Source organism: Terrapene carolina, unplaced genomic scaffold (assembly GCF_002925995.2).
Source record: "Terrapene carolina triunguis isolate 2854851 unplaced genomic scaffold, T_m_triunguis-2.0 Scaffold67, whole genome shotgun sequence".
NCBI lineage: Eukaryota > Metazoa > Chordata > Testudines > Emydidae > Terrapene > Terrapene triunguis.
Genome location: NW_020664418.1, coordinates 23,547,124 through 23,566,636, shown reverse-complemented (window position 1 = coordinate 23,566,636; position 19,513 = coordinate 23,547,124). Strand labels below are relative to the sequence as shown.

The 19,513-nt window shown below is 40.9% G+C and overlaps 1 protein-coding gene across 1 annotated transcript in view; it reads right to left on the bottom strand.

Annotated features, from left to right (window-relative positions):
- LRRC49 (leucine rich repeat containing 49) overlaps positions 1–19,513 on the bottom strand; it is a 124,424-nt gene that overhangs the window by 86,839 nt on the left and 18,072 nt on the right. Inside the window, exons 7-8 of the mRNA XM_024198516.1 lie at positions 15,765–15,831; positions 3,048–3,191 (exon numbers count right to left, since the gene is read on the bottom strand). Of these exons, the coding sequence (XP_024054284.1) occupies positions 3,048–3,191; positions 15,765–15,831 (211 nt within the window). The remainder of the gene's footprint in view (positions 1–3,047; positions 3,192–15,764; positions 15,832–19,513) is intronic.

Sequence of the window (19,513 nt, the reverse complement as noted above, 5' to 3'; positions counted from 1 at the left end):
AGTTTACACAAAAGCATTCCTTTATTAGACCAAAGGTCACTTGGTGTTGATTACACCCAAAATATAAATATACGCATACACAAACTTATACCCAACATCCTAGTACAGCGGTTCTCAAACTGTGGGTCGGGACCCCAAAGTGGAGTAGCCAGAGCCAGCATTAGATTTGCTGGGACCCAGGGTTGAAGCTGAGGCCTGAGCTCCACCCCCACCCAGGCAGTGGGGCTTGGGCTGCAGCCCCTTCTCTTCCAACTTGGGGTGGCAGGACTTGGGCTCCGGACTCCTCTCCCTCCACCCAGGGTGGCAGGGCTCAGACTCCAGCCCTCCCCCTGGGATCATGTAGTAACTTTGTTGGCAGCAGTGGGTCACGGTGCAATGAATTTTGAGAACCCCTGTCCTAGTATCAATCCAGTTATAAGTATTGGCCAAAACATACCCCTCTGGAGTCACAGCATGATGGGAGACAAAGAAACTCCCCAAAAACCTTGTTTTTTATACACTATAATAAACAAGTGATATCACTGCTGGTTATCAGACCTTAGCCAAAGCCAGAGGAAGTAGTTTTAAGGCTGTATCCTGTCCTTTTTCCCCAGTCAAGACAAGACTAATGGCTGGGCCCCCTTTCTCAAGGTTTTCTTCTTATTTTATTTTGCCATATTTCTTCCCAATAACTGAACTAAGCATTTCTTTTTAAACAACCCATATATAACCAATTATTTACTGCACCTGGTACCCAATTAAGCAAGTTTTCTTTATTTCTATTACCTCATCCCAAACGTTAAATAAGATAATGCTGGTATTTCAAGGGTCACAAGAAGTTTAATACAAACAAGCTCTTCTTTCCCGTGATCTCATTCTTTTTTGGTCACATGCTTTTAGTCCTATCACTTATGCTAACATTCAAACTCAAATTAAAAAAAAAAAACACAGTTCAACCAGGCCCAGTTTAGGCCTATATTCCTGCAGAGGCCCAGGTGTCCATTAAGCTATCATCTGACCCCTATAATCTCACCCCCTCAGGTTGGGAAGCAGCTAATTAATTATGGCACAGGTAGACTGGCCCCATCTCCCATTAAAAGTGCCAGTCACCCTGTGACAGAAGGTTACAGTAAAAAATATAAAAATAATATACTGCATTCATTAAATAGTCAACACCTCCTAGAACACAATTTCTAATACCTTTGAATTAAAACAGGCCAAAGAGAAAGCATTTTTACTAAAGTTAAAATGATCCAAGACTTGCCTGAACTGAGCATGAGGATAATTTTTCTTTAACCAAGCCAAAGTAGATTGGGACCAAGAACGGATATCACAGATACTATAGCCCAAACATGCTCATTCTTAAAAAATTAGAGTATTAACTGTCTGGGTATAATTTAAAGAAACAAAAATATCTACCATACACTAGTCAATCATTATTTCCATGTTCTCATTGTTTCAAGGAACAAAAACAATAGTGGATAATTTGGCATACTACATGAACAATTAGACATCCAGGAGATTCAAGAAAATATTGCTAAGGGAAAGAGAGCAGGGACTAAGCATGAAGCTGAGCAGTAGTATGACAAAGGAAATTTTGATTACACAATCAACATTTTTGTTACTGTCGATTTAGGGATTTGTTTTTAATATCCTTCACTGAATGATAGAAAACAAATACATAATCAAAAACTCACAAAAAAATGCTGAGTAAAATCTTGGCATCGCTAAGTCAATGACTAAATTCCCAGATTCACAGCAGTACCTGAGGTAACTCAGACCTACTTAAAAAAAAAAAAAAAAAAAAAAAAAAAAAACAAAAAAAAAGCCCTAAGTGCACTAAGAGTTGCAATCTACTTGTAAAAGACGATCCTATCTACTTGGGAAAAAAGCAGTCAACATTCCTACAGGGAAAGCTCCATCACTCCCAAGGAGGAAGTTCTATTTGCATGTCATATCTGACCAGAGAGATGTATACAGAATTCTGCGGGCTGCACATGTTATCAAAGAGATTGAATTTAAAAGGACCAAACTGCTCATTTCCTCAAATCTCAGCTCAGCCACATAGACTAAGAGAGGACTTTGCTATTATTATGAAGAAAAGCAAAAAAAAAAAAACCCAAGCAAACAAAACTGGAAATAGGAGCTGAGGCCTCCATTCTCTATTCAGCAAAACTGACAGTTCACTTTTGTCAGAAAATCATATACCAGTGGTCAGATTAGTTGACATGATCTAAGACACAGCTCAAGGCAAGAGCTCTAATAAAGAAGAAATTGGAACAAGACTCACTGCATATATTAACCTCTCTCCTTTGTTGTCATGTTCCATTTGTTTCTTTCCAAGCGGGGGAAAACATTGTTCTAGGTATTTAGCAAAACAGCATTCTTTTATGCGATGTGCTCTTATTATTGTATTATGAGTATGTTACAACTGCTTTATATTAAGGTTATGTAGTAAGAAATTGAAACAATATCTTTTGTAGAAACAGATCTTTATTGCTCAGGTACTTTCTCACTGACAAAATGTTGGACACTGATGGCCTTTTCTTTTTGAAAGCATTGGTTAATGTTAAGTGAAACAGCAAAGTTTAAAATAGTATTTTTAGTTTTCTTTTAAGATCATACTGACTTTCTCTAACTGTCATATTAAAAAAAAGAAAGGCTACTACTAAAAAAGCACTTTATACCATCAATAGCCATGATTTTTAAATTTAGCGTTTAAATTTAGTTAGTATATTGTTTACTATATTTTTAGATACCTACTCAATCTATGCACCAGAATTGTATAGCTTCAAGATTTTCTCACTTTTGGCACTTTAATTAGTATAAAGACAGCTTCACAGCTATAAACGATCATTTATATAAAATATCCACGTGTTATTTTTGGTTTCATCCACTTCACATAAAACTAAGCATAAGAGCACCAAAGTCATAGGACAAATGAAAATAATATAGTTCTAGAATTGTGTAACACTAACATGGTTCAAATCAAATGATAATATTACTGTATTTTGCTAACTTTTTTGTGGGGGGAGGACAACAAATATCAATTGAGTTTTATCACTTACCATGGAGGTGATTTGATTATGACGAAGGTTAAGTTCTGTCAGTGAATCCAGTCCATTAAGGTTTTCTACATAGCTTAAAAGGTTTCTGGCAAGATTTAACACTCTGAGTTCACCCAAATGATTGATATTTTCTATTTTAGCAATCTGTAACGAGAAGTATAATTAATAGCATGCATATTGTGCCTAGTTTGCTTAGACACCTGTTAGATATACATTTTTAAGCAATGGAGATACTAATACAATTCTACATTGGTTTTTATGTAATTTTTAATAGTCTGGCATTTATGTGTTTTAAGTTGCCTTCTAATGGATTTCCAGCAGCCCACTGGAAATTACACATTATCATCCAGTTTACTAATGTTCTTTCTGGTCACAGTCACAGTCTGGTGTAGTCAAATCAGCAGTCCTTATTCATCATCAGAGATTCTGTGTATTTCTGCTATATGGGCCAAATATGTGCTGCTTCTTAAATGTTCTGCCTGAGAGCCTTACTTCAAACCAGACTTGCAAATTCATTCACTTGCCTTAGGGAAGCATGGAGCTTCCTTGGGTTAGTGCGACCCAGGCCATCAATTTCTGCAGAATGTAAGTTTTAACTGAAAAAATAAATCTAGAGCCCTTATGATTGTGAAGAGAACCTTAAAAAAGGTGAACAGAATGCAAAGAGGCAGTAAAATGGTAGCGAACAGCTGCTGCTATTATATTACTGGGCCTAACTGGGGAGCCGCAGTGACTGCCTCATTTGGTCTCAGAGGGAATGTCTTTGGCCAGCTGAGGGGAGAATGGAAAGTCCCGCCATTCACTGAGCTGAGTCCATTGCACCAGGCATACATGTGCTAGTGTAACTGTAGACATTGATCCGGGCAGCTAGGACCATGCTTCATTGACAATAAACCTGGCTGGGTGCCTTCACAACTATACCAAGTCTTGTGGTCTTATTGGGCAGATCAATCGACGTCTGCTGTGTCAGCTATCTGCACAGAGCTGGGACAGCATACATCAGGAACAAACACTCAGCCAACGACTAACTACACCAGGCAGAGTTAAGGGTTCTTTAAATGTTAAATTGTTTACTGTTATATGTCTGAATTGAGAATACTGGTGTGTCAGCTATTTCAGCAGTTGTCTCAGGTTTTATTTCATGACAAAAAATTCCAAATGAAAATATATACAAAGCCAATAGATAACAGAACCAAAACATCATTAATCAGATTAAATATTCCCTAAACCAATTTGATTATAGTAACATGAGAAAAATAGTAACAGGCTTCTCCTCAGTGATGTATAATAGTTTAATATTAGTCTTCTCTGAAGAAACAAAAGATATTTTAGAAGCACAAGTAAAGATCAACTCTTAATATACTGGAGAACCAAAATAATAGCAAAATTCACAGTGAACATTATTGTTTAAAATTGTGTATTCAGACAGACAGATTTGTGAAACTGAAGCCAACAGCAGATGGTTAGGGCAAGTACACAGCTTTCTGCAAATGGCTGTCTAGCTATAACTACAGCAAACTGCAATGCACAAGTTCTAAATGGTCCTAGCTTCTACTGGTACTGAAGAAATCTGTGTTTCATCAATAATTTATAGAGATGTTATTTATAACTTTTCCGAGTCAAAAGCCTGTGTCAACAGTAATGGAATTCCTTCCCTCCTTCCTATCACACTTTTTTTTTTTTTTTTTACATAAAGATACACCTGCTTTTAGCCATTATTTTATTTTTAGGTAAGAAGTCATTGCCTTTTCATTTTAGGCCATTACAAATTATATTCCCTTTAACAGATGTAAATGATACAGATCTAACTTCCTGTAGACTATTTTCTACTGACCATAAACAAAAGTAACTGATAACCAGTTTTTCAAGCTCCTTTTTTGCATTAGGTTTTAAATAAGAATGGGAAACATTGATTTTAAATAAAGGTATAAAACAATACTACCCCGTATCTTCATGTTGTTTGTTTCTAAGAATTACTGGATATTTGACTAGCAAGAAAATTTGAAACGCTCATAGAGTCAACATAAAAATGCCTTAAAAAAGATTTTTATGCAGCACATAATTCATCAATAATGGAATACCACAAAGATAGCATCAGTTAATGACAGAGATGTCTTGTGTACTTTCAAAAGAGGTCTCTGTTTGCTTAAAAATAATGTTGCATATTTCTTATATTTATGTTGTTGAGCTTTCAGTTAGGAAAGCATGGCACAGAATTAGATAAAGGACTACACAAAGCAATTCCAACAATAATTTTATTTTTTTAAATGAAATGATATGGCATAAAATCTATTCTATATGCAATAGGCCAAATTTTCCTGTCAGTTACACGTGGGCCAACTCCATCCATTTTGATGGGGCAGCCTGGGTGTAACTGGAGGAAAGAATTTAGCCCAATATGTCTATAGCTAAAATACCTTTGGAGAGATTTAATGAAATACTGAAGAGCATACCTATCAATTTAATGAAAGGCTGTTGCTTTCCTACACAAGGGATAAGAACTTGTGTTCAGTCCCTCTCTTCACAGGACTGCTCAGGCTTGGAAGCACATTGCTTAGAAATGAAATGCTGACCTGAATGCAATGCTGCTGTAGCTGTGTTGGACCCAGGATATTAGCGAGACAAGGTGGGTGAGGTAATATCTTTTATTGAACCAACTTCTGATGGTGTGAGAGAGAGACGCTTTCAAGTTTATACAGAGCTTTTCTTCAGGTCTGGGAAAAGTGCTCCCAGCATCACTGCAAAATGCTACATTGAACAGAATATTTAGCATAAGTAGTTAGCAACTATTGTAAGGGGACCATTCAAGATAGAGTTGCCTATTAAAACCTCTGCAGTCATAGGACAAAAAGAAGGGGTTAGTGGGTTACAGATTGTTGTAATAAGCCATAGATCCAGTGTCTGTTTCATCCTTGATTTTAGTATCTAGCAGGGTAATGAATAGAGAGACACATTTAAGCAGTAAACAGAGTCATCGAGCAGGAAGGGAAATAAAGGAAGCTCAAACATGTGACAAAAAAGCCAGCAAGGAACATCCTTCCACAAAAACTCTTTGTCTCCTAGTGCCCAACTGGAAATGTTTTTTTCAGGAAAGGGACTGAAATTATAAAAGGATGGGACTAATATCCCAAGACACCCCTTTCTCTCTCCCTACCCATCGCCTTCATGACACTTGAGGCAACAAAGGAAGCATTTATTGGACTCTGGGGGGAGGGGTCCTGACCTACAGGGTTTGGTCAGTAAGACTGCTGAAAACATGTGGTGAGAAACTCTGCTTGAATCTGATATAGTTTGTTAAGTTAGGCATTAGTAGATGACTTATCTTTTTCTTGTAACCATTTCCGGATTTTATGCCTCACTACTGGTACTCACTTAAAAACTCTCTCTGTAGTTAATAAACTGGTTTTACCTATACTAGTGTGTTTTAAATTGAAGTGTTTAAAGAACTATTTGAGATAATACACTGGCATATTGTTCCCTTTAAGGACTTAAAATATTTTGTACTGTCCAAGAGAGGGCTGGGCAGTACAGGACATACATTTTTGGTGGAAAATCTGAGACGGGGGGGTGTTCGGGGTAACTCTGCAATATAACCAAGGCTGGTCAGAGCCAGAGTGAAATCCCAAGTGTGGCTGGCAGGCTGCAGTTACACACAGACACTCAGGGTGTGGCTTGCATGCTAGAAGGCTGTTTGTGAGATGCCCAGGGTACAATCCAGACTAATGAGCAGTTAAGTCATCCCGGCCTGCAGGAGCGCCGCCAGCCTATGAAGCTGCTTCAGTGATAGTGCAACAGCAGGAAATCTTAAGCAAGAGCTTTCACTGTCACATGTCCCTGAAGAGGTAAACTGTAAAACCAGAGCACCCACAAGGTTGGAGCTCTGGCAAAGATGGTGCTTAAGCTATTGGGGAGTTGATGGGTGGTGGGGAGTCAGCACTGGCCCTGGGCATCTAGGGCAGCATGGTCCCATTTCCATGAAAAGGTATCAAAGATCGTGTACCCAGGAAGTGTGCCAGACAGGCCAAGGAAAGAGGTACTGCTGGAGCCTATTCAGACCAAGAGATGCTTAAGAGCACATGGGTCTAATCTGCTGGGACACAAATGCAGCAAACTGATGAGTGTCCAGCTGGGGGACCTCTACCAGGGCTATGTGTGACACTCAAGTTCACTGAAACTTCTGTAAGAAGAGCAGCAGCAATCTCTCTCATTCAGACACTAGGAATGGGATTGGCCTTTCTTCTGGGTCATTACAACATTTACAAAGGGATGAGAACTAACAACTCTTTCCCCATAGATTATAAATACCCTTATCTTCCCTTGAGTTCAAACAACACATCTGAACATCAAGCCATTATTCTCCTTCTATCTCTGTTTCCCATCTTTAGAAAGCTACACTACACAAATACTTTCTTTTGTCAACTTTAAGTGATAAGTACTATTGTTGTTAGCAGAATTCTGGCAAACAAGATTCCCTAGTAAATAATATTCTCGGGACAAGAGTGTTCAGCAATCAGGCTCACCATGAACATGATTCTTTGTTATGGATACTGAGCCAAGTCTTGGGAGTGAGAGAAAGGATAACTTTAAAGGGGCCATTTGTGGCTTGATCAAAGTTTTTTTGTGAGCATAAAAGAGACTTCAACCTTCCTCAACACTTATGAACTTTCTGTTTATTAACAAAAACAGTGAACAACAACTAGCTTTTTATACAGTGTGTTTATCTGCCAAACAAGTTTTCACCTGACAACAATACATTGCTCAATGTCCTGGTGAGGTGAATATGCCTCAGGAATTACTAGCAATTTAAAACATGCACAGACACAAAGAGATAGGCAACAATGTGAAAAGTTCTGCTTTGTGTTCCAACTTTACTTCAACAAAGTCACTCTAGGGGAAGGTAATTGTGGTTAATGATATTAAGAAAGGAATTACTATTGGACTATAATTAAAATTGCTCACCTAGGGTCTAATTCTGCATTCCTCACTGACTTAAAATCAATGGGACTACTGACAAATTAAGGTACTAATCAACATGAGTAAGGGTGGCAGGATCAATGCCATAATAGTCATGTAGCTGTTTTGACAAATATATTAGTTATTATACTATAAATGTTTTATATTGTTTATGGGTCCAATTTGTTCGGGTTCTCTATAGCTCCATTGGATGACAAAGTGGCTTTTTGTTAAAGGTGTGGTCACAGAGGCTATGCCAACAAAGGGAATTCTGTACCTATGTTGCATCATTAAAAAGACAACTTGCCAAGGTTATCAGTCATTGCAACACAGCAAAAACAATTACTGTATTTAGTCCTACTGGAAAGATTGCATATTCAAAACCCAAATTTAATTTTGGATCATACAGCAATACTTGACTTTGGACCCTTCTGTTTTGTTATTTTAGTTGCTATGTTCCGGAGTCCTGGATTACTTTCTTTTAATGTTCTGAAATTTAATTCTGTGGTTGAAAGGGGATTATTATGGCATGTTTGGTTTGGAAATTGTACATTTTCAATACTAATATAAAAATCAAAGGCTACCTTAAAGAAAGATCCCAAGAATCTCAAGATGGAACAAAAATATAGAGTCTTTGTTCATTAATAAAAACAAAAACAAACAAACAAAAATCCACGGACTCCAAACAAGATAACAATAGAATAAGAACTAGAAAAATTACACTTTTTCATGTTATAGCAAATCTGCCTATTTTCTTACATAATGGTTTATATAATCATAAACATTTTTGTTTTAAAAGTATCCATTGGTCTTTAAGCAAAACTCCCTCTTCTGTGTGCATTCGTACAAAATTAAAGGAATATGGATAAAACAATATTTTTAACATATAGCTTCCTTGTGAAATTGACAAAAGTTACTATGACTTAATATCAGACCTCACCTATCCCCAAGAGATGTAGGTAGGTAGGGAGATGTAATTTGTTAATGTAATATAGTTTTACACTTTGCATACTTTCTATTCAATGAGAAACATCCTGCCCTTGCAAAACAGCAGCAAGCTAAATATACCGTTCGAAGGTCCCAACCATGTATATGCCTCATATTGACACTGTTAGCCCTTCTCAACTAGAAAAGTAACACCCATTAACCTCTTCAGTCTGGATTTCTCCAGTATTCAAACTCCTGGTACAAGATTTGCACATAGCTACATAGACTTCATGTACCAGCAGCTGGATCAGGCACCATGTGCACAACTCTTAGGCCTGGTCTACACTAGTAGTTTATGTCGAATTTAGCACCGTTACATCGAATTAACTCTGCACCCGTCCACACCACGAAGCTATTTAGTTCGACATAGAGGTCTCTTAAATTCAACTTCTGTACTCCTCCCCAACGAGGGGAGTAGCGCTAAATTCGACATGGCCATGTCGAATTAGGCTAGGTGTGGATGGAAATCGACGGTAATAGCTCCGGGAGCTATCCCATAGTGCACCACTCTGTTGACGCTCTGGACAGCAGTCTGAGCTCGGATGCTCTGACCAGCCACACAGGAAAAGCCCCGGGAAAATTTGAATTCCTTTTCCTGTCTGGGCAGTTTGAATCTCATTTCCTGTTTGGACATCGTGGCGAGCTCAGCAGCACTGGCAATGATGCAGAGCTCTCCAGCAGAGATGGCCGTGCAATCTCAGAATAGAAAGAGGGCCCCAGCATGGACTGATCAGGAAGTCTTGGATCTCATCGCTGTGTGGGGCGATGAGTCTGTGCTTTCCGAGCTACAATCGAAAAGACGGAATGCAAAGATCTACGAGAAGATCTCTAAAGCCATGGCAGAGAGAGGATACAGCCAGGATGCAACGCAGTGCCGCGTGAAAATCAAGGAGCTGAGACAAGGCTACCAGAAGACCAAAGAGGCAAACGGACGCTCCGGATCCCAGCCCCACACATCCCGTTTCTACGAGGCACTGCATTCCATCCTAGGTGCGGCCACCACCACTACCCCACCACTGACCGTGGACTCTGAGGATGGGATATTGTCGACGGCCGCTGCCTCGGACATGTTAGCGGACGGGGAAGATGAGGAGGACGAGGCAGTCGACAGCGCTTCCAACGCTGATTTCTCCGACAGCCAGGATCTCTTCATCACCCTTACAGAGATCCCCTACCAACCGTCCCCAGGCGTTAACCCGGACACAGAATCAGGGGAAGGATCAGCCAGTAAGTGTTTTAAACCTCTAAACATTTATTTTTAACAGAACAGGAATATTAACAATATTAACAATGGGTTGTGCATGATTACTTTGCCCTGGGCGCTTAACTTTTCAGTCCTTGGCAGTGCAACTACTGAAAAAAAATCTAACAATGTCCGGTTTAGCATGATTGTTCTGCCCTAGCCGCTCTACTGTTTAGTCCCTGCCAGTGCAGCTACAGTAAAATCCTGTCTATATGTCCGGGGATAGAGCTGAAATCCTCCAGGGACATCTCCACGAAGCTCTCCTGGAGGTAATTGGAAAGCCTTTGCATCAGGTTCCTGGGGAGAGCGGCCTTATTGGGTCCTCCGTAGTAGGAAACGTTTCCGCGCCAGGAGACAAGCAAGTACTCGGGGATCATTGCCTTGCAGAGCATGGCGGCATACGGCCCTGGTCTTTGCAGGCTTTCCCGAAGCATCCTTTCTTTCTCCGTCTCTGAAATCCTCATCAGAGTGATGTCGCTCATGGTGACCTGCTTTGAATTAGGTAGGGGAATGTTAGTATTGGGACTGCTTGCCTGTTCCTTTACAGAACTGTAACCGGCGGTTTACAGCCACACGGTGGAGGCGGGAGAGGGGCAGCATACAGGGATCTTTCCCTGGGACAGCCGCGAGGGGGTGAGACAGGGGCAGAGTTCATGCTTGCCGGATTGCTGGCAGCAGGGACTGGCATTGCTTTCAACGTGAAAGGAGGCCAGTGCTATTATTAAAGTTTTAAGCAGCCACAAGTCTACGGCTTACCATGTCTGCCTGCTACACAAATTCCGGTGTCCTGCCCAGCTTCTCTGATCTGCACTGCAAGACCCCAGGCACTGAATGCGAAGGCCGAAAATTGGACCTTGTCCTGAGTGCGCATGTGATAGGTACTGTGCATGGTCTTGTTCACAGAGAAAGACTATGTTCTTTGTTCACAACGAAATTTATCTTTCTGAGGAATTCACTCCCTTTTTCCCATCCCACAGCTGCGACTGTCTCCCGACCTAGCCTGGCATTACACTCCCAGAGGCTAGCGCAGATTAGGCATAGGAAGAAGAGGACACGGGAGGACATGTTCTCGGAACTTATAGGCTGCTCCCGAGCCCAGGCAGCCCAGCAGACCCAGTGGAGGGAGAACTTGTCCCAAATGCACCGATCACACATGGAACGGGAGGAGAGGTGGCGGCAGGAAGACCAGCAGGCGACTCAAACGCTGCTTGGACTAATGAGGGAGCAAACGGACACGCTCCGGCGCCTTGTGGATGTTCTGCAGGACCGGAGGCAGGAGGACAGAGCCCCGCTGCAGTCTATCTGTAACTGCCCTCCCCCGCCACCAAGTCCCATACCCCCCTCACCCAAAGTCCCAAGAAGGAGGGGCAGCAGAGTCCGTGAAAACTCTCACTCCACCCCTGCAGACTGCTCAAGTACCAGAAGGCTCTCATTCCCCAAAATTTGATAAGTCCTTTCCTTTCCGCCTCACCCAAGCCCCCGTCCAAGTTTCATCCCCCAGTTTCATGTGTAGTTGCTAATAAAAAATACATTTCTGTTAATTACTGTTTCCATCATGTTCTTTTAGAGGAGAGTCTGTCTGAAGGGGGGGAAGGGGGTTGGTAATTGGACAGGACAGTCACCTTTACCAGGGTACAGAGGCGGGGGCAGGTTCAGCAGCAGGGCACACACACATTGCAGTCACTAGTTACCCTGGTCAGTCTGGGAGGTGGTTTTCATGTTCTGGGGGTGGGGGGGCGCGCTATGTGACTTTGTGGCGGGGGAGGGCGGTTAGAGATCTTATGCAGCGGTCCTTATCCTGGATTACAGAGCCACGCAGCAGGGGATCTGTAACCGTCCTCCCCCTGCCACAAAGTCACATAGCCCCCACACACAGAGTCCCGAACAGGAGGGGTGGCAGGCTCCGTTGAAACAACCAGTCCACCAGTGCGGAGCCTGTCATTCCTGGAGTTTAGAAGCGTCCTTTGCATCACTACACTACACCCGCTCCCCACCACAGTCTGCGTCCCAGGTTCAACACTTTACCGAGAAAACAGTAATAAAGAAAACGGTGTTCATTAACAAAATTCAAGTGATTTTATTTTTAAACGTGTGTTGGAAGGGGGGGAACAGGGTGAACGGGGTATGTAACTGGAGAGGATAGTGAACATTTACTGGGTAAAGAAACGGGGGCAGGTTCAGCTTCTCTGTAAACAAACTTAATAGTCACAGCTTACCCTGCTCACTCAGGAACCTAGCTTTCAAAGCCTCCCGGATGCACAGCGCGTCCCGCTGGGCTCTTCTAATCGCCCGGCTGTCTGGCTGGGCGTAATCAGCAGCCAGGCTATTTGCCTCAACCTCCCACCCCGCCATAAAGGTCTCCCTCTTGCTCTCACAGAGATTGTGGAGCACACAGCAAGCTGCAATAACAATGGGGATATTGGTTTCACTGAGATCACAGCGAGTCAGTAAGGTTCTCCATCTCCCCTTGAGACGGCCAAAAGCACACTCCACCACCATTCTGCACTTGCTCAGCCGCTAGTTGAAGAGTTCTTTTTCAGTGTCCAGGGCGCCAGTATAGGGCTTCATGAGCCAGGGCATTAGCGGGTAGGCTGGGTCCCTGAGGATGACTATAGGCATCTCCACATCCCCAAGAGTTATTTTGTGGTCCGGGAAGTAAATACCTTCCTGCAGCTGTCTAAACAGACCAGAGTTCCTGAAAACACGAGCGTCATGAACCTTGCCCGGCCATCTGACGTTGATGTTTGTAAAACGTCCCCTATGGTCCACCAGTGCTTGCAGCACCATTGAAAAGTAGCCCTTTCGGTTAATGTACTGGCTGGCCTGGTGGTCCGGTCCCAGGATAGGGATGTGAGTTCCATCTATAGCCCCACCGCAGTTTGGGAATCCCATCGCGGCGAAGCCATCTATGATGACCTCCACGTTTCCCAGGGTCACTACCTTTGAGAGCAGTAGCTCAACGATTGCGTTGGCTACTTGCATCACAACAACCCCCACGGTAGATTTGCCCACGCCAAAGTGGTTTGCGACTGACCGGTAGCTGTCCGGCGTTGCAAGCTTCCAGAGGGCTACGGCCACTCGCTTCTGGACACTCAGGGCTGCTCGCATCCGGGTGTCATTGCGCTTCAGGGCAGGGGACAGCAACTCACAAAGTTCCATGAAAGTCCCCTTCCGCATGCGAAAGTTTCGCAGCCACTGGGATTCATCCCAGACCTGCAGCACTATGCGGTCCCACCAGTCCGTGCTTGTTTCCCGGGCCCAGAATCGCCGTTCCACAACATCCACATGACCCATTGCCACCATGATGTCCTCGGCGCGGGGTCCTGTGCTTTGTGACAGGTCTGTGCCACTCTCAGACTTCAGGTCCTCACCACGCTGCCGTAGCCTCCTCGCCCGATTTCTCAGCATCTGCCTCTGGGAAAGGTGGATGATAAGGTGCGAGGTGTTGACAACAGCCATAACTGCAGCGATGGTCGCAGCGGGCTCCATGCTCGCAGTGCTGTGGCGTCCGCGCTGTCACTGACCAGAAAAGTGCGCGAACTGATTTCCCGCCGGCGCTTTCAGGGAGGGAGGGCGGGAGTGACGGTTGGATAACGACAGTTACCCAAAAGCACCCTCGACACATTTTTTTACCCAGAAAAAATTGGCGGCTAGACCCAGAATTCCAATGGGCAGCGGGGACTGCGGGAACTGTGGGATAGCTGCCCACAGTGCACCGCTTCCAATGTTGACGCTTGCCCCGTTAGTGTGGACTCACAAAGTCGAATTACTGTCCTTAGTGTGGACACACACGTTTGACTTTGTAATATCGATTCCACATATTCGATTTAAGTAAAATCGAACTACTCTCGTAGTGTAGACATACCCTTACTGAAGTTAAAGAGAATTTCACAAATATATCTGATGAAAGAATCTGATTAGATGAACATTTAAAAGAGTTGTGTATTATTTGTTGTTTTTTTAAAAATATACTTTCATTAATAATTTTCCCCGGCTGAATTTCCATTTTTGCTTATAACCACCTGTGCCTGCACAATTCTTTGTATCAAAGCTTAGGCTACAAATCTAGACCAAAAGTTTCAAGAAAGTGTACATGTATTTGCAGCCACAAAAGTGTGTGCATCTGCATGCCTAACTTGCATGTGCATTTACTGCAAGTATATATAACAGTACATACAAGTAATGATATGGATGCATAACTGGTCATTCTCAAACACACAATCCCCTAAAAATTTAGGCCCTCTCTAAAAGTAGACACTGACTATGTTTTATAATGCCCCATCACAGTGTATTTGAGCACATACTACTACTCCTAAAAGTTCCATAAAAAAAGCTAATCCAAAGAAACAATTATAGTTTCACATATGTAAATTGTTCATTAACGCTTTTATGTAGGTATTTCCATTCCCCACTCTCTACAAAGTGCAGCAGTAACACAATAAGGAGCAACATCAGTACATAGCCTTGTCAGATCAAGAATCCAGAGTATTCACACATTGATTTTACATATTCAGGATAACCACAGATTATTTTAAACAGCTCAGCTATTTAAACATTTTGTATCACACATTTTACATTTTCCAAAAGATTACTGTATCTGACTTACTTATCCTTACACACTTTCCACTGGATACATCAGAAAAAATACTGAGAACCTTACAGTCCCCTTCCTCTCTCTCTCAAACATATCTATTATAATAATACTTTGCAATTAGATAGCCTCTTCATCAAAGTAAATAGAAGCAATATACAGAGATGATTACATATCCCTATTTTAGAGACAGGGAAACTGATGCATACTTCACAGGTTAAGTGATTTGCTCACGTCATATTGGATATTCTTGGCAAACCTGGGAACATATCCTAGATTTCCCAAAGCTCAAGCCACTGCACTAATCACAGACAATACTGCCTCCCTGTATTACTCACTGTACAGATTTTGAATGATTGTACTTTATGCAATGAGTCATTTGTAGGGTGACCAGACAGCAACTGTGAAAAAACGGGACAGGGAGTGGGGGATAATAGGCGCCTATATAAGAAAAAGTCCCCCAAAACGGGACTGTCCCTTTAAAAATGGGACATCTGGTCACCCTTGTCATTTGTAAAGTGAGATACAGCAGATGCAATATTTCATTGGTTACTGTAACCATTTTAATTCTTCTACCATAAAAATGACTGCATATTATTTTAGCTACATCACAGCTATTTTGCATTAGATGAGTATGTTATAGCTCTAACTGAACTGATCCTGTTATTTTTAGTTGTATGAGTATTTAGTAAGTTTATCTTTTACTTTTCATAAACTTCTGCAAATATAAGAAATTAGAGACCAAGATCCAAAATAACAACATCATGCTCCCTTTGATTAATTTATAAATCTCTGTGAATTCCCTAATAAAAGTAGTTGCAAAACTATTAAATCCTCCTTCATAAAAGCAATATTACAGGAAACCACATCGGAGATGCAACATGTCTAAATCAGTGTTATTTGCAAATGGTTTAAAATAACAGATGTACTTACTGTACAGTACCTGATTTCCATGAAGATCCAAAACATCAAGATTTTTCAAGTTCTCCAGATTTGAGATTTTCTTTATTCTGAAACATTTAAATGTTGACAAAAATTGTTTTTCATTTTAGATTAAAGTATTTTCACATTTCTTCTACAAACACATTTAGCTCATCATCTATTCCTACCAAGTATAAGAAAATAAGAGGATAACTGTCAACCAACTGAAATGAATAAACTTCTGTATATAGCCCATACCCATTCAAGACATTTTAGGAACCCAATGATACAGGTGTTGAGTAAAGGCTAAAGTCATAATACCAGGATGCTACTGCCACTGGGAAAGAGAAAAACATAGCGCCTTTCTCTATAAAAAGTAATGTAACAACATCTGTTGTGATTAATTGAGGAATACTGTTTTAGGAAGTTAGAAACGAGACTGCCAAAAGGTCACCACCAGAACCAACTTACTTCATAGGAATTACAAAATGAATTTAACAGTTATTCTGGGAAACACTACTTAATTAGTAAATCAAAAAACAAAAGAGGGTCACTGAGTGCCACTGTTACAGTTTTCTGATATACTTTCTCCCCCAAGTGTGGCCTGTAACTATGTAATCGTGTATTAACTTTTTGGTGTCTGTCAAGCATTCAGTATGGGAATACATATGCAGTACAGGTCTGATTTTCACTCAACAGGATGCTTTCTTGACAACAAGCTAAAATAATACTTAGGACTTACTTGAGTAGAGTACATACATATATGTGTGTGTGTGTGTGTGTGTGTGTGTGTGTCTGTCTGTCTGTCTGTCTGTACACACACACACACACACACACACTAAAGTGATTTTATATTATATATATAAAGCTCTACCCACAAAGCAGAATTACATTTTCCCAGAAAATTATTTTTTGTGTTTTAATTTTAAATAAATATATCACAATTTATGTCAACTAGAGTAAAACTAGTCAATCCTTTAACCAATTTATAAAGTTTCTGAGCTCTCAAGAGACCCTTCACTTTAGGTGATGCAGAGTGGTGTCCAACCGTCTAAGGCTGGAATGAGGAACATCAAGAGGAGGATTTAAAAGCATTTAGGAGTATGGGTTCTTTTCCCCAAGCCCCAGACAGCTTTCCTGAGGCCACTTCCTTTTCTTCAGTGACTATGTCTCTGTTCTAGAAGTACTGTTCTTGGAACAGTATTGCTAACCTACCTATAAAACCTTAAAGGGCCAGTACACCTTTTTACAGTAATTTAAAAAAAACAATTACATCTGTTGAAGTTCTGTGAGATTGTTACATTTACCCTTAATTCTGCAATTCTAAAATAATATCTGAATCTGTCGTATCAAAGATAAAGTTTACCCAAATGACCCACTTTGTTGTGAAACAGCCTTTGCAAATACATTAAAGGCCCTAGGAAATGGATCTTCCATTATTATAGCAGGTATGCATTTACCAGTATATCAAAAGAATCTGGTGCACCAAAAATTATCATCCAATTTATTTTACACCACTTTGAAAGTGAACAGCTTGCTTCCATATCCATTTCACTGTGGCTGATATGAGAACAAAGGTTAACTTGCTGACTTACCTTTTCCTTTCTCCCCTTGGTTTACCATCTACACATCCTAATTTTTACATCTTCCGCCTATTGCCATACTAGGTGTTTTTATTTTAATCCTCCCTCCCTTTATTTTCCATGGTCTCTTGTTCTGCAAGATTAAGTGCTTCCTTCTCCTTTGTTGTAGTTGCTATGTTACAATCTCCAGCCTCATGCCTCAACTCACCCATTACAAATATAGTACTTGATAGAAAACGCTAGTTCCAGCCATCACATGAACTTTACTCCCCAAGCCAAAACTATTTAAAAAAAAATTAGACATTAACTGTAGGGTATTTTGCCTGCTTTGAACAAGTATATTCTTTCATTTACCGTTAAAAACATATTCAATTCACCAACCCCCAAACTTGCCACTAAGGAACCTGTTGCTTAATCTACTCTAGAATGTAATGAGATCTGAAGCAACAGTTCAAAATCCTCATCCTAATTCAGCCTTAAAACACTAAATAAATGCACTGACTACTGTATTACAGAAACAGCCTGAAACTGCAGTTTTAGCAAATGGCATATTACAGAGACAGACTCCTTAATTTTAGAATAACAATTTTAAATCTAAGATGCATTTATACCAGTTTTAGTCTGTGTTACAGCTCAGGCTAATTAAAAGAAAATATACAGGACAAATTATGTCTATAGTCTTCGGTATAAAAAATATGAAATATACACCGCTACCTCGATATAACGCGACCCAATATAACATGAATTTGGATATAACCTGGTAAAGCAGTGCTTCGGGGGAGGGGGGGGGTGGCTGCACACTTCGGTGGATCAAAGCAAGTTCAATATAACGCAGTTTCACCTATAATGCGATAAGATTTTTTGGCTCCCGAGGACAGCGTTATATCGAAGTAGAGGTCTACTATTAAACTGTAACTAATAGTGGCCTGTTGGTCTAGTTTCAATGTAGCACACTGCCACTTTGGGGGAACAGGAGAAAAGTCAGGGACCTATGCTCTTGACTCTCTTTCTGGTTGTCAATGGTAATACAGATCCAGAGTGCTCAGCCTCTGAGGAGGGGGGAACTGGAAACGAAACACTTTCTCCATAGAAAACCCCACTGGTTGGAGCAGAACACTACTGGCAAAGAGCTGATCCTGTCCCTTCTCAAGGAAACCAATAGTGATGCAGGCTTTTGAAAGTTTGTAGGAAGGGAGATTCTAGTGAGAAAAGCACTAAGAATATTAAACTGAATATCACTGGACTTCTTGTAAGTAATACAAGATGTCAAAGGAAAAGTAAAGGGAGAAGATTTCTGTGGTTGGCAACATCGCTTCTCAAGCACATTTCACTCCTTGTCAAGACCTAACTCGGAGCTCTGAGGAGTTCTACTATTTTACGGCTTTTTTTTTTTTTTTGGTTCTGTTCCGTTTGCTGAGATTCCAACCTCAAGTCACCATACATTATTATATAGCCAACAGCATCATCTACTGGCAGACTGTATTAAACATCCCATGTACGATTCTTCAAGAACAAATTAGAAAAACCAGAACAAGGTGAAAAAAGGGTTCTTTCTAGCCATTTAACTCTGATGTTATTACTATTCAGAAACTTTGACCTTTCATAGCACTCTTAAAAAATGATTGTTTTATGTCGTACTAGGCATCATGCTTAAAATTCATAAGTAAAATATTTAATGCTACAGTGCAAAAAGCTAAGGCCCCCAAATAAATAGGAATAATACAATACATTCTGACAACTCTATAGTGGTTTGGGGTTTTTTTACATTAGAAAACACTTCCTTGGTAATCAGGTGGATAAACCACCTAAAATTTGCTTAATGATTCTTCTGATGCAAATGATAAAGTGCAGCCTTTTGCTGGAGATGGTCGATATGAATGACTTGAACAAACACCGGGTCCCATCATACAGCCTTTAGTGACACAACTACGCCTATTGATTTGATAGGAGTACTCATATGAGTAAAGGTTTCAGGATTTGGTCTATATTTTTGCAAAGTTATGCTACTTGCTGGTTGTATTCCTACCACCACAGCAGAATCCATGAACCAGTGGGACAATCCACTATCCAGTCTATTTACTGTCTTCCCATCTAAAGATGAACTACTTGTAGGAAATATTTAAACTGGCTGAAAGGGACCATTTAACAGCCTACTTTGTGTGCAGAAAGACAGAGACCTTCATCTGTA